General features: G+C 51.6%; 1 protein-coding gene across 7 annotated transcripts in view; it reads left to right on the top strand.

Moving 5' to 3' along the window:
- The window catches only part of ABR (ABR activator of RhoGEF and GTPase), a 169,920-nt gene that overhangs the window by 76,971 nt on the left and 78,780 nt on the right, over positions 1–14,169 (top strand). Inside the window, exon 1 of one of the 7 annotated variants that reach the window (XM_038758751.1) lies at positions 12,605–12,793. The exons of the other annotated variants lie outside the window; for them this stretch is intronic. Within the exon in view, the coding sequence (XP_038614679.1) occupies positions 12,665–12,793 (129 nt within the window). The 5' untranslated portion in view covers positions 12,605–12,664. Of the gene's footprint in view, positions 1–12,604; positions 12,794–14,169 lie in introns of those variants that run through there. 7 annotated transcript variants of the gene reach the window in all.

Genomic DNA, 14,169 nt, shown 5'->3' on the forward strand with positions numbered 1-14,169 from the left:
CCTTTTCCCAAGAGTTGCAATGACCCTGGCCTGAGCCCTGGCTTGCCTCTGCCCCTCAGCAGTTTTGCTCAAGTGCTGCCCTCCCACCCTCTGTCCTGCTCTTTGCCTGGCCAGAGTCCTTTGGAGCTGAAGTCAGGAAAGAAGGCCTAAGCCACCCAATCAGGCCTTCCAGGCTTTGGACCCCCCCCCCCCCACCCCCACCCCCTGTTTGTGTCTCATCTCCCTGTATCCCTGTGGTGGATGGCTGCTATAGCCTCTGGCAACGGCGGCCTTGACAACCGGCTTTTCCACTTGGGGGAAGCCACAGTGTTGTCATGGCAACCGAGACGGAGGCAGAGAACAGCAGAAATGGCAGCGAGAGCTCTCTGGGCCACATGCGATGGGGAAAGGTCACAAGGTGGGAGGGTGTTGGGTTTGTGCCAACAGTGGCAGGTGTTCCAGGGATGCTGCCTCAGGGGTGAAGAGCCCCCCCTTCCCGCCCATCACAGGGCCCAGATACATATGTGTGTGTCAGTAGAGGGGAGAGCCTGTGGAGGAATCAGCTTGCCGTGTACGCCAAGAAAAAGACTCCTTTTGTTTAGCACTTTTTTCTGCTCCAGCCTGAGTGGGTCAGCGCCTAGGAGAACCTCCGCTGCCTGTTCATAATTGTGTGTGTCTGCGGGGGTGTGTACCTGTCGGCTTATTCCTCTCTAGAGGGTTCGATGTTGGGTCCCTCCTGCTCCCCTCCTTCCTTCTCTCTCCCTTGTCTGGATCTGGGTTGCAGTTCACAGTCAGCCTCGTCCATCTGCCTTGTACTCCTTGGACAGACGAGTCAGTCAAGTACCACAAGTTGAAAGATGATTGTGCCTGGCGAAAGAGGATTGAAGGGGCCCAGAAAGAAACAGGAGACTGCTGGCTCTGGCTTGTTGTTGAACTTCTGCTACCTTGGGCCTCTCGTTCCCTTTCTGTTTGGGACAGGATCATTTGGAGGGTTTGAGAGTCTCTGGTGAAAAGGTGACGGGCAGTGTGATTCCTCTTCCCTTCACCCCATAGGGGTAGCAGTAATTGAGATAAAGAGTGGGATCCCCTCTCCACCTGCCCATACACCCACCCAACCTGGTCACCTCTCCCTGTTGTGTGATACAAATTTCTTCTCCCTTCTTCTGTGTTTCTGGCACCACCCAGTGGCCCCTGGCAGTATTGAGCCAATCAATCAATCAATCAGTCCTATTTATTGAGCGCTTACTGTGTCCAGAGCACTGTACTAAGCGCTTGGGAACTACAAGTTGGCAACATATAGAGACAGTCCCTACCCAACAGTGGGCTCACAGTCTAAAAGAGCCAGATCGCTGTTTGCATTTGGGTTGCCTGATGGTCAGTCAGTGTCAGTCAATAGTATTTTTTGAGCACCTACTGTATGCAGAGCACTATACTAAGCGCTTGAGGGAGTACAATAGAACAGACTCATTTCCCGCCCACAACGAGCTTGCAGTCTTTCCTCCTGCTTTCGGCGGGCTCAGTGTTTCGATGAAATGACCAGCTCTCTGGCACTTTACCACATCAGTTTTGCTCTCCCTGGCCTCTCCCCTAATGTGGCTTCCTGTTGTGAAATCAGGAACGTAGGGTTTTCTGGAACGGATCAGGCCATTGTTCTGAAAGCCGCCTGGGCCGAGGCCCTGGCACCCATGCCACTCCCACCCAAAACCCACGACCAATTCTTACCGTGGAGACTGAGCTTTGACCTTGTTCTTTTCCCTTCCCTAGTTACTCTGGCATTATTCTTGAGGTCATCTAGTGTTTTCTGAAGGAGAGGTGAAAGGGCCCAATTACTAATCTGATCTTCAAACAAACATGGGTTCTGTTGGTTCTGCTGAGGCTTGGAGCTGCCCGGTGTGGTCAAATGTCCCAGTCTCTTGTGTGTGCAAAGTGATACAGACACTCACTCTCTCCTTGCCCCTCCCCACCAATCAATCAATCAGTCAATCAGTCGTATTTATTGAGCACTTACTGTGTGCAGAGCACTGTACTAAGCGCTTGGGAAGTACAAGCTGGCAACATATAGAGACAGTCCCTACCCAACAGTGGGCTCACAGTCTAGAAGGGGGAGACAGACAACAAAACAGGGTCAGTTTGGGTCATAAAGAGTTTGGCTTAAGTATTTGCGTAGAAGTATTAATCACCATCATTTATGAAGTACTTGTAATTTGCAAGGTGAAATTCTGGGACAAATATGTATACATTAGGGTACAGCCTATAGTCTCCAAGGGGCTCATAATCTTAAGGAAGAGGGGGTGCAGAGAAGTGAGCGTCAGGAACCTGAAGTCTGAAGTAAGATGTTACTTTCTTGAATGCCTAGGGCTTTCTCTGCCTCCACCCTGCCCATTTCAGGCCAGAGCAAAGAGTAGTCAGGTGGCATTCTTCATAAGGCAAGGGCAGGTTGAGCTGCTCTAAGTCAGTGCATAATGGTAGAAAAGCTCACTGTGATTAGATAAGGACTTTCTCCAGAAAAGTTCCGAAGGTTTTAGTCGGTCAATCCATCAGTTGTATTTATTGAATGCTTACTGTGTGCAGAGCACTGTACTAAGCACTTGGGAGAGTACAGTATAACAGACACATTCCCTGCCCACAAGGAGCTTGCAGTTACAGATAACATCTAATCACACAGACCCTGCCTAGACCCAAGGAGCTTATCGTGTTTATCATCAGAGAGGGAAATTGAGGAACCGAACTGGTGTGCTAGGCTCACAGCTCCCCCCTGTAACTCAGGAGTGGAACAGGGCCTAGATTCCAAATTTCCCAACTCCTGACTTCTGCCTACTCCATGAGTGTGGTGATAATGATGATGACAGTATTTAAGCACTTTTACTCAGTGCCAAGTACTATACAAAGCACAAGATAATTAGTTTGGACACAGTCCCTGTCCCATATGAGGCTCACAGTCTAATCAATCAATCAATCAATCGTATTTATTGAGCGCTTACTGTGTGCAGAGCACTGTACTAAGTGCAGAGAGAGCAGGTATTGAATCCCCATTTGACAGATGAGGGAACTGAGGCCCGGAGAAGTTCAGTGACTTGCCCAGGCAGGTGGCGGAGCTGGGATTAGAACCCGGATCCTCTGACTCCTAAACCTTTGATTTTCCTTTAGGCCACATGGGTTAGGGTTAGAGCTGGGGAAATCCCCCTTGTTAACTGCCCAAAACCTGTCTGCTCACTGTGCTTTCTCCCAATCCGTATAATGATTGGGTAACAGGCCCCAAATCTGCATCTCTGTGCACCCATCCCAAGAGTTTGGGGGAGTGTGGGAAAAGCTGCCCCATCCCCCTGCCTTTTTCTTCACCTGTAAAGTGGGGATAATGCTCGTGTTCCCTCCGAGATGGATACTGAAGAGATTGATCATGATTATTATTGTTATTTTGAAGAATGTTTATTGGGCATTTACAGGGCACGTGACACTGTACTGGGCTCTTGAGATCAAGCAGACAAATTAAAGTCAAGTAGCTCGCAGTGTGACAGGGGACGTCAAACCCAGCAACAACTAACAATTGAATATCCAAGATAACATTTCAATATCTGAGCAAATGCTGCTCAGCAAAACTGCCCAGACCGGCAGTTTGAGATCTCCCTCCCTTCTCCCTCCCCCACATAAACTGAAAAGTGCCAACAGTCCAAGTGGGCTAAATTGGGAAGAGGATAGGGCTAAGGCCTTAAACCGCTCAACAGCCCTGCCCCTGGGACAGAGGGCTTAGAGAGGCTCCCACCTCTAGGCATCCTCCACTCCTGTTATTCCCCCGGTGGAATAGAATTGAAGGGATAAATGAAGGAAAGATCAAAGTCTTTACAAAGGGGACGGAGGAGAAAGAGAATGGAGCCTGGAGGAATCAATCAATCAGTCAATCGTATTTTTTGAGCACTTACTGTGTGCAGAGCACTGTACTAAGTGCTTGGGAAATACAAGCTGGCAACATATAGAGACAGTCCCTACCCAACAGTGGACTCACAGTCTAGAAGGGGGAGACAGAGAACAAAACCAAACATACTAATAAAATAAATAGAATAGGTAGGTACAAGTAAAATAAATAAATAGAGTAATAAGGAAGTTCAGGAATTGTGTGAAAACATTCAAGATTAAGGGAGACAGTTTTATTGTTTTTGTGATCAAGTGCAGCAAGGTCTAGTGGTTAGAGTACGGGCCTTCGAGTCAGAGGACCTGGGTTCTAACCCTGGCTCCTCCACGTATCTGCTGTGTGACTGTGGGCAAGTCACTTAACTTCTCTGTGCCTCAGTTCTCTCATCTGTAAAATGCAAATTAAGGCTGCGAGCCCCACAAGAGACATGGACTGTGGCAAATTTGATTATTTTGTATATACCCAGTGCTTAGTACAGTGCCTGACACAAAGAAGTGCTTAATAGATACTATTAAATCAAAAAAAATCAGACGCCAGGGGGCCATGTCCACAGAGGGGCCAGCAAAAAGTGCTGGTTAAAGTGGAAAATTAAAAAATGACAGTTGGTATAGTTTGAGGGTTTGCAATTTCTGCTTGAGTGATAACCCAGGATGATGATAAACCTCTAAAGATAAAATGAAAGAACTTCTATAAAAAGATACTAAGTTGTCAGGTGGGGAAAAACATTAAGCCATTCCAAGATTATAATCATTATCATCTGCTCTGTGATCCCTCAGAAATCTTGGGCCTCAGGCATGCCGTGTTGCAGAAGGGTAGCAGCCCCTAGTGTGTTGGAAATGAGGCTGAACTTCCCAAAGGTATTTCTATCCTCAGACCCCTTGGCTGAGCACTGTCTGAGGTCCAAACTGAGTACAAAAGCAACATTTCTGAGCCAGCTGTCCCTAGCCTCCTTCCTCTCTACCCCCTACTCCACCCTCCTATGACTTTGCTGTTGTCGAGGTGGTTCTTCCCTGACTTGAGGAGTAATTGTTTTCCGATCAGTGCTGTTGAATCCCGATGTTCTTGTGAATATGTATGTGTAGGATTATGTAGCCTTTATTAAAGGCCTGCAGTGTGCTAGACAGTCCATTACAGAGCGTGTTTAAGTTCTCTTGGACCTTTATCCTGAAACCATTTATTTGCAACCTGCACATGTAAAACCAGCTAGTATAGTGCTCCGCACACAATAAATGCTCAACAAATACCACTGATCAGTTGATTGGCTGAAATCTCTTCCCTTCGCTGCCTTCTCCCCAGCCTTGCTTCAAAGGGCAAATAGATTTCCCACCTCTTTTCCCCTCTGAGTTTTCCCTTGGGGCTGGTTTGGTGGAGTTGAGCTGGGATGACCCTTTTGGCTCCTTATTGAAAGCCGAGGCTGAGCTCTGTGGGGAGACCAGTTGGCTGCTTTGGAGAATGGCTGATGGAGGGAGAGCCCAGAAGCTATGGAAAGAAACTTCTCTGGGCCAGGTCACTCCACTCCAGGAACCTATTGGACAGTTCAGGGGTAAAAGGGGATCACTCAGGTTTGTTACGCAAATTGTGTTCCCTTTAATTACTGGGGTTCTGGGTGAGCCCTGTAGGAGAGCTTGGGGTGGAATTTGATAAGCTGTGAAACTGAGGGAAAAGATATTGCCACGCAGGTGGCTTTCAAAGAGGTTGTTAACCATTTTATCCTCTGAGTTTTTAGCTGTTGGATTTAGCGGGTGCTGCTCTGCCACACTGTTTCTTCCAGAAGGGATCACTGTGGTGCCCCCTGAGACGATGCCCTCCCTCCCCTTGGTACTCTGCCTGGCTGACATGACCTCAGCCCATTTGGGAGTTCCGCCCATTGTGCCAAGCCAGGACAGCCTGGAATTTCCAGCTGAGCCCGGAGCTTGGACAATGAGGGAATCAGGACGGAGAATGGGGGGCTAGAGCTCCGTTTGGTGAGTTCTAATCCTGTCAGGGCTGGGCTTCCTGGGGATCCAGGAGGCATCCCTGGTCGGGGACTGGTTGCCCAGAAACAGGAGGGGCTTGCCCCGGCAGGCTGAGCAGATGGATTTAGGGGGAAGTGGTGTTGAAAGGGCTACCTCCAGAGCTGCTGAGGCTTTGGACAGCTAGGCTTGTGCACACATGTGGGCTGCATAGCTTGACAAACTATTTTATTTTGTTGTTTTTTTTAATGGCATTGGTTAAGTGAGTATCACGCTCCAGGCGCTCTACTAAGTGATGGTGTAGATAGAAGCTAATCAGGTTGACACAGACCATGGCCCACATGGGGCTCACAATCTTAATCGCCATTTTACAGATGAGGTAACTGAGGCCCAGAGAAGTGAAGTGCATTGCCCAAAGTCACCCAGCAGACGTGGTGGAGCTGGGATTAGAACCCAGATCCTCTGACTCCCAGGCTCAAGGTCTTTCCATTAGGCAGTGCTGCTTCTGATGATGGTATTTTTTCTTCTTCTCTTCTTCTATTTATGCCTCTCAAGTTGCTCCCAGGCTGGGAGTGGAGGGGGAAGAGATCCCAGGCTTAAAGATCCTGCTCCCTTTCCATTGTGTTTCTTTTGGTCAGGAGGCGTGCTCTACCAGCCTTGATCTGCTTCTGGGGGGCAAGGGAGGGGCAGAGTTGTGGGTATGGCTCTGTAGAGAGGAGGCCCCCAATCCCCGCTTTGATTCTCCTGGGCCTTGGGCTAACTGGGCCCTGACCCACCTCCTAAGCCGTCCCAGGGCAAGCAGGGTCCAAGCTGAACCAGCTGAGTTTGGGTTTGGTTTCCCTTCCCAGTCCTCTGTTGCAGAATGTTTCTGGGACGGGGCAGGAGAGGTGGCACAGTGACTGTGCTTCTGCCAGCCCGGCAGTGAACCCGAATGGCACTGTCAGGGCACAGGGATTTCACTCAATCAATCAATCGTATTTATTGAGCGCTTACTGTGTGCAGAGCACTGTACTAAGCACTTGGGAAGTACAAGCTGGCAACATATAGAGGCAACAATGGGCTCACAGTCTAGAAGTGACAACTCCTCCACAGTTGTCCCCTGGTGGCAGTGCCTGCCAGCCCAAGAGGGCAAAGGAGACCAGGGCTTGTTTCTCATTTGGCTCAGACTCGAATCAAATGGGAATGAAATACCTGTTCTCCCTTTATACTTGTGAGCTCCAAGTTGGACAGGAACTTAGTGCTGGGGTAACAGTAAAGTGCTTAACAAGTACCACAATCATAATCATTGGATCCCCAGATTTGAGCATCTGTCCATGGAGCCCTTGGCCTTACGTGCTTTCTGAAAACAACCTCTCCCTCCCTGAGTGTGGAATTTTGGCCGAAAGGGCCCTCCCTACGTGGCAAGGCTATTTATATCCCCTCCCAGGGCTGAGCCAGGGAAAATCCGGGGCAGAGGGAAGGAGCTCTGTGTGCTTGCCACTGTGTGCATGTGGTGGACCAAGGGGACCTGATGTTCTTTAGAGCTGGGAGGGGCGAAGGAGAAGGCTGAGGTGTGAGAGAAGCAAAAGATAGGACTGATCCCACTACAGACCCAGGCCCAGCTGGCAGCACCAGGAACCCTGGGAACTCTCACCTGCCCAGGGTGGCATCTCTTGAGAGTTCTGCCTGCCTTTCACTTCCTGGTTTATGGGGCGGAGCTGATCATAGCACCTGCTTCTCCAGGAGACGTGGGGACTGAGAGATCCAGGACAAGTTTTCCACCTTTTCCACTCTATGCATCTTGCTGAGTGGAGATGTTTGGTGACTCCTAGTCTTCTCTCCCATCCATCCAGTATAATAATGATACGTCTTAAGTGCTTCTATGCCAAGCACTATACTAAACATTAGGCTAGATTAGTCAATGAGTGGTATTTATTGAATGCTTACTGTGTGCAGAGCACTGTATTAAGCACTTGGGAGAATCCAGTACAGTGGAGTTGATAGACACAATACCTGCCCACAAAGATTTCACAGACTAGAGGGGGAGACGGACAATAAAATACTTTACAGTAGGGAAATGGCAGATTATAAGGATGTGCACAGAAGTGCTAGGAGGCTGGGGGTGGCTTGAATACTTAAATACTTAAGGGATACGGATGCAAGCACACAGGTGATGCAGAAGGGAAGGAAAATATGGGAAATGAGGGTTTAGGGAAAGCCTCTTGGAGGAGATGTGATTTTTAGTAAGGCTTTAAGAGTGGGGAGAGTGATAGTCTGACGTATATGAAGGAGGAGGGGATTCCAGGCCAGAGAGAGGATGCGGACAAGGGGTCGGAAGTAAGACACCAGAGTGGTACAGTGAGTTATTGGTGTTAGAGGAGTGAAGTGTGTGAGGTTGGGTTGTAGATCAGTGAGGTGCTCTTCCCTGCCCGGCCCTGGAGCGTCTTTTCCCCGAAGTATGTACCTTGCTCTGGGTCCAGAAGTTTCCGCGCCCTTGGCCGGAGATGCTTAGGAAAGCTGGGAACTTTATGGAGGCTCAGTCTGCACGTCCAACCCTGCCGGGCAATCTTAGCCATAATAATAATAATAATAATAACTGTAATTATGGTATTGTTAAGTGCTTGCTGGGGTAGTTACAAGATAATCAGGGAGGATCACAGTCCCCGTCCCACATAAGGCTCACAGTCTTGATTGCAGTTTTCCAGATGAGGTAACTGAGGCACAGAGAAGTGAAGTGATTGCCCAAGGTCACACAGCAGACAAGTGGCAGAGCTGGGATTAGAACCCAGGGCCTTTGACTCCCAGGCCATACTCTTTCCATTCGTCTTAGCCACGGTTAGAGTCCTGACCCTCCCCAGCCTTTGGAGCCCCCAGAGGGAGGTGAACTGTGTGTCAAGGTAAAGGGATGACGTGAAATGTTGGAGCCATTAGTTTGGGATGAAAAAAACTGAAAACTGCTAGTTCTGATTAAATAAAGGAGTCACGTTTGTTGTTTGACTCTGGGCCAGTCATTAACGTGTTTCTTCTCCCTGCTTTCCAGGATGGTTAGTTAACAGTCATGGCATTTTATTAAGCACATTCCAAATGAGACTCACCCACTTATCCCCATTTTACAGGTTGGGAAATTGAGAGGTGCTTGCCCAAAGTCATACAGCATGACCAGTGATTGAGCTGGGGCTTCAACTCAGGCCTCCTGACTCCCAGCCCCAGCCATGAGGGAAAGGGAGCTTAAATTATGAATTACTTGGGAGAGGTATTTATGGTGTAGTTCAAACTGGGGCAGTTGGATTTCTGCAGGCAGCAAGCAAATATGCCCAAAAGGTGGAATGAGACTGTAAACTCATTGTGGCAGGGAATGTGTTCTATTGTATTCTCCCAAGTGGTTAGTATAGTGCTCTGCAAACAGAAAGCACTTAATAAATACAATTGACTGATTGAGTGAGTGAGTGAAGGGGTCTGCATGAAACTGTGCTGGAAATGGAGCATAGGAGGTTTGGGTCTGGTCTTGGGGCAGCTGCCTAATAGTCCACTGCCTGCTCAGGTTCTTGAAGATTGCTAGGTTCCTCGGCTGCCCCCAGAAATGAAGGGGGAACCGTTTTAAGAGGTAGAAGCGGGAAATGTGTGTGTTGTAATGAGTGGGGCCAACTGGTAGAGAAGACTTAAGCCCCTGATCCGGTTCTGTTGGTGTGGTGAGGCACATTGTGGATAGCTGAGATCTGTTGTGCAATTCTGAAGAGAGGAGCGATGTGGTCTGAGGGAGCTTGAGAAAGACGATTTTGAAGTGAGGTTCAGGACGAGTTAATAATAACTTTGGTTTTTGTTACAGTTTTAGTATGTGCCAAGCACTGTACTAAGCACTGGGGCAGATGCAAGATGATCAGGTCCCGCATAGGGCTCACAATCTAAGTAGGAGAGGGAACAGGTATAGAACTCCCATTTTGAGATGAGGGAACTGGGGCCCAGAGAAGTGACTTGCCCAAAGTCACATTGCAGGCAAGTGGCGGAGCTGGGATTAGAACCCAGGTCCTCTGCCTCCTGGACCTGTGATTCTTTCCACAAGGCCACGCTACTTCTCTAATTTAAATAGTTGAGAATTTAACTGGGCCACATGAGCAGCAGCCTCTCAGGAACTGGAGGGGTTGAGACCCACAGTAGGAAAGCTGGTGAGGAGGTCGTTGCCCTTTCGGAGGCAAGGGATGAGCAGGGTGTGGCTGAGAACACAGGCAACAGGAACTTAATACATGAAGCAGTGGAGAGGTGAAGGAGAGGCCTGTTTGGGCAACTAAGTGCAAGCGGTGGACCAAGAAGAGTGGGACATCGAGTTGAGAGCCGCTCTGAAGTTTCAGGTCTGGGACCTGCCCGCGGCAACTGCCACGGACTGTTGAGGAAAGGAAGATAAGGTCTTGGCTCCCTCTCCCATTTCCACTGTTCTAAGCTCTGAGCCTTATCTAAGCCTCCTGTTGTCCACAGGCATTCTCGGGGCTCAGATTGCCACCGATATCTCAGGCGCTCTCGGCTCTAAAGCCCTGGGTGCCCTTGAGGTTTGGGGTGAACCTGTCCCATTTCAACAGCCGGGCAGTTGTGGTGAGGAGGCTGCAGAGAAAACAGGGACTGCAGGCCCCTTGTGGTGTGTGACCCAGAATCACAAGGCAGCCTGACTTGTGATCCTGCCCAGTCAGGATCCAGCTTCTGGGGATGGGGCTCCGTGGGACTGGTGGGAGGTCGCCCGGACGTCCAGTGACCCTTTTTAGGACCAGATTCTGAGACTGCGGTTAGGGAGCCTGAGGGTTTATCGACCCAGAGGCCCTGAGCACTTCGGATCTGCACCCCACCCTGCAGCTCGTAACATCTGTATCCTTTTACTCCCCCTCTTACTCTAGCTATAGTTTCTTTTAACATCTGCCTCCCCCGCTAGACTGTAAGCTCCTTGAGGTCAGGGATTGCGTCTACCCACTCTATCATATTGCACTCTCCCAAGTTCTTAGTTTAATGCTCTGAACACAGTGAGCTCCGCACAACCAGTACCATTAATAGATCGATTGCGAGGAGCCAGAAGCCCCGGGAACCAGTGGCCCGCTGCTGGTGCTGGCTCTGGGAGGAACATTGTGGGTCTGGGGGCGGGGCAGAGAAGGCATCCCCCCTTAGGTAATTACTCTGACTTAATTGATGTTTTACATTTCCCTGGCTGGAGTTTCTGTGCTGCAGCTTGTCAGCTCACCCGCCCCTTGGCCACCAACCTCCCCAAACCCCAGATCAATGTTGGCTGGAAACTTGGGGTGAGGACTCCATCCTGCTGTAGCCTGAGGCCCCAGGGGGAGCCTTTCGTGGAGATGGGTAGGTCTCCGGGTGGGGCAGCTTGGAGGGAAATCTCTCCCCAGCTTCACTCCTCCCCTCTGCATTGGGGGCTGCCGCAGTTCCAGCCACTCCGGGGATGCGTTTTCTGTCAGTGCTATTTATTGAGCACTCCGGGGATGGGTTTTCAGTCAGTTCTATTTATTGAGCGCTCACTGTGTGCAGAGCACTGTACTAAACTCTTGGGAGAGTACAGCGCAACAGAGTTGGTGGACACGTTCCCTGATCACAAGCCTAGAGCGGGAGACAGACGTTAATATAAAGAAATACATTGTGGATATGTATGTAAGTACTTAGGGCAGAGGGTGGGTGAATATCAAGGGCTTAAAGGAGAGAGATCCAAGTGCCTAGGCAAGGCCGAAGGGAGAGTGAGTTGGGGTAAAGAGGGTTAAACCGGAGAAGGCCTCTCAGAAGGATGTGGTTTTAGTAAAGCTTTGAAGGAGGGGAGAGTGGTGGTCCAGCGTGTATGGAGGGGGAGGGAGTTCCAGGCCAGAGGGAGGACGTGGGAGAGGGGTCAGCAGCAAGAGAGGTAGATGAGATGGAGGTACGGCCCGCCCCTTGGCCGCTGAGCCCAACCCGCCTGCCACTTGCCTCCCTACGTTCTTCCCCCGCCCCTTCGAGGAGCCCTCTGCCAGCACGCCCGCCCGCCCGGTGACCACAAGGAAGGAGTAGCTCCACCTCACAAGTCAAGACGTGCATTTCCTGTATATTAATAGCAAATGCAAAGGCCCCAGAGCCCTGAAAGGGCGGGATTTGCTAGGCAGGGGCCGGCGCGGCACTGCCTGGAAGGATTCTCAAGAGCTGGGCAGCGAGCGAAAGGAGGACCAGAGGGAGGATCGGAGGGCGGGCCGGCACCCAGCAGCGACCGGGGGTTTGAACGGAGGCTGCTTTCCAGAAGAGAAGCAGAGACTTTAAGGAAGTCACAACAACAACAACAGCAGCAGCAACAGCAGCAGTGGCAGCAGCCTGGTCTGGTCCTGTGGTTTCTTTTTCCTCCTCCACCACCGCGCCGCCCGTTTGTCTCCGGTGACAACCCCTGACGTCTCAGCGGCGCCCGCGAGAGAGGGCAGGGGGACCCGGGAAGGGAAGGGGCTGCCTGCGGACTTTTGGCTTCCCCTTCCTCCAGGCTGGGAGGAGGTGGGCGGGGGAGGAGGAGGGGGAGAGAGAGAGAGAGAGAGGGGACTTGGGGCAGAGAGCTGGAGCCCCGGCAGCCAGGAGAGTTGGAAAGTAAAAGCAGGAAAAGGGTTCATAATGGATCCTTTCATCAGGAGCCTGTGGCCGGGTTCCAGTATTGACTCAGGGGAGGCCAGCATGCTGGTTTAGGCCCGCTCGGCTCCCTCCTCCCCTGCCTCCCTCCCCTGCCTCCCTCTGCTCAGCCGCTGCCCTCAGGCCTCCTCTGGCCCCTTCCGAGCTGCTGGAGCTGCTGTCGCTGCTTCTGCTGCTGCTGCTGCGTGGGACCCGGCTTCCTACTGGGCCTGTGCTGGCTCCAGTGGCCATGGAAGAGGAAGAGGAGGCGATAGGCTTTCTGGACAAAGTCCTTGAGGATGAAGATGTGTTTGTCTCGGAGGAGTATGAGCCAGGGACCCCAGTCAGCCCGGATTCCCCCTTCCTGGTGGCCGTCAAGGTGGGATTGTGACCGGGAACTCTCGTCATGGCCGGGGCGGGGGCGCTGCCGGGTGGCCGTGGAAGCTTTTGAATCCTGCAAGGGGTCGGGGTGAGGGACAACCTCAAGGATGAACGGTTGCCACACCCCAGGACCGGTTGGTCTAGGTTGGGGACAGAGGAAACCGGGGGCATGCCGGGCTTGGGAGGAGGAGGAATAGGGCGGATGCCGCCAGTGACAGCTATTCTTGGGGGCCGGTGTGCATGGCTCTGTTTGGACCAGTTGTTTTTGGGGGCGGGGAGGTTGATGGCTGCCCGTTTTGCCCAGGCTGCTGTGTAGAAGGGACTCTCTTGGGCTGTGACTTGATAGTCGAGTTTTGCAAGTGTCAACCCCCACCACATTGTAACCCCCAACCTCCCAAGAAGGCTGGCCGTTTAGGGCCGGGAAGTGTCTCGCTTGTTTCCATCCCCTGCCGAAGTGATCCGTGACCGTTTGTACTTGAAGGTGCTGCCAAGTTTCAGGGCATGGGGTGGCCTCAGGAACCCCCTCCTAAGGCAAGCTGGGATTCTTCCCAGGCGGAGTGTGGCCTCTGCCTCAGCTCTAGGGCCGCTGCAGGTACCTGTCATGAGTCAGCCAGCTCGGTGGAAGGTTTGGGTTTTCCCGGGAAGGAGACGATTGCCATCTAGGCTTGCCCAGGTGGGTCCGGGGCTGGCAAGAGCCATTCCCAAGAAGGATGGAGAACTAGGATACCAGGAATGCTTCTTGATCACTGTCTCTACCTGCCGCCTTGCCCAGTTGCCTTCAGCTGTTATGTTATTGCATGGGCAAAGGGAGGGCCCCGCCCAGCTCCCTCTCCCTCCAAGTGGTGGGATCATCTCCTGGGAGCACCAGCCCTGTGTCTGTCTGGAAAACCTCTTCCAAGGAGTGTTATGGCTGTTTGGACGTCAGGGCAGGTGCCAGGCAGGCCTTGGGGGAGCTGAGTCTCCACTCCAACTTCAGTGGTTTGCTTGACTACTTTCTGTTCTGTGATGGCTGAAGTAGGAGGGGGGCGTGAAGGAAAACTGGTGACTAAGTGATGGCACAGAGCCCACAACCAGCCTGAAAGGGGATGCCTGCAGGCAAGGACTTGGATATGTCCAAGTAGAAGCTTGCTGCTTCCTTAAGGGAACAGTGCCCCTTTCTAGGGTGGGGAGAAGGGGGTGCTACCTTGCCTAGGGGCAGGATGACCAGGTCTCTTGGCAGGGCGCTAGGGTCAGGAAGATAGAGAGCAGAGGTCTCCTCCCCTCCCCTCCACCCCATCTACCCTTCCTCAGACAACCTGCCCACCCTCCTAAGGGCTTGGACCAAGTAGAAGCGGTCCACCTTATACATCCCTGCTCTCTAATGAGCAGACAGCG

Source organism: Tachyglossus aculeatus, chromosome 17 (genome assembly GCF_015852505.1).
Source record: "Tachyglossus aculeatus isolate mTacAcu1 chromosome 17, mTacAcu1.pri, whole genome shotgun sequence".
Lineage (NCBI taxonomy): Eukaryota > Metazoa > Chordata > Mammalia > Monotremata > Tachyglossidae > Tachyglossus > Tachyglossus aculeatus.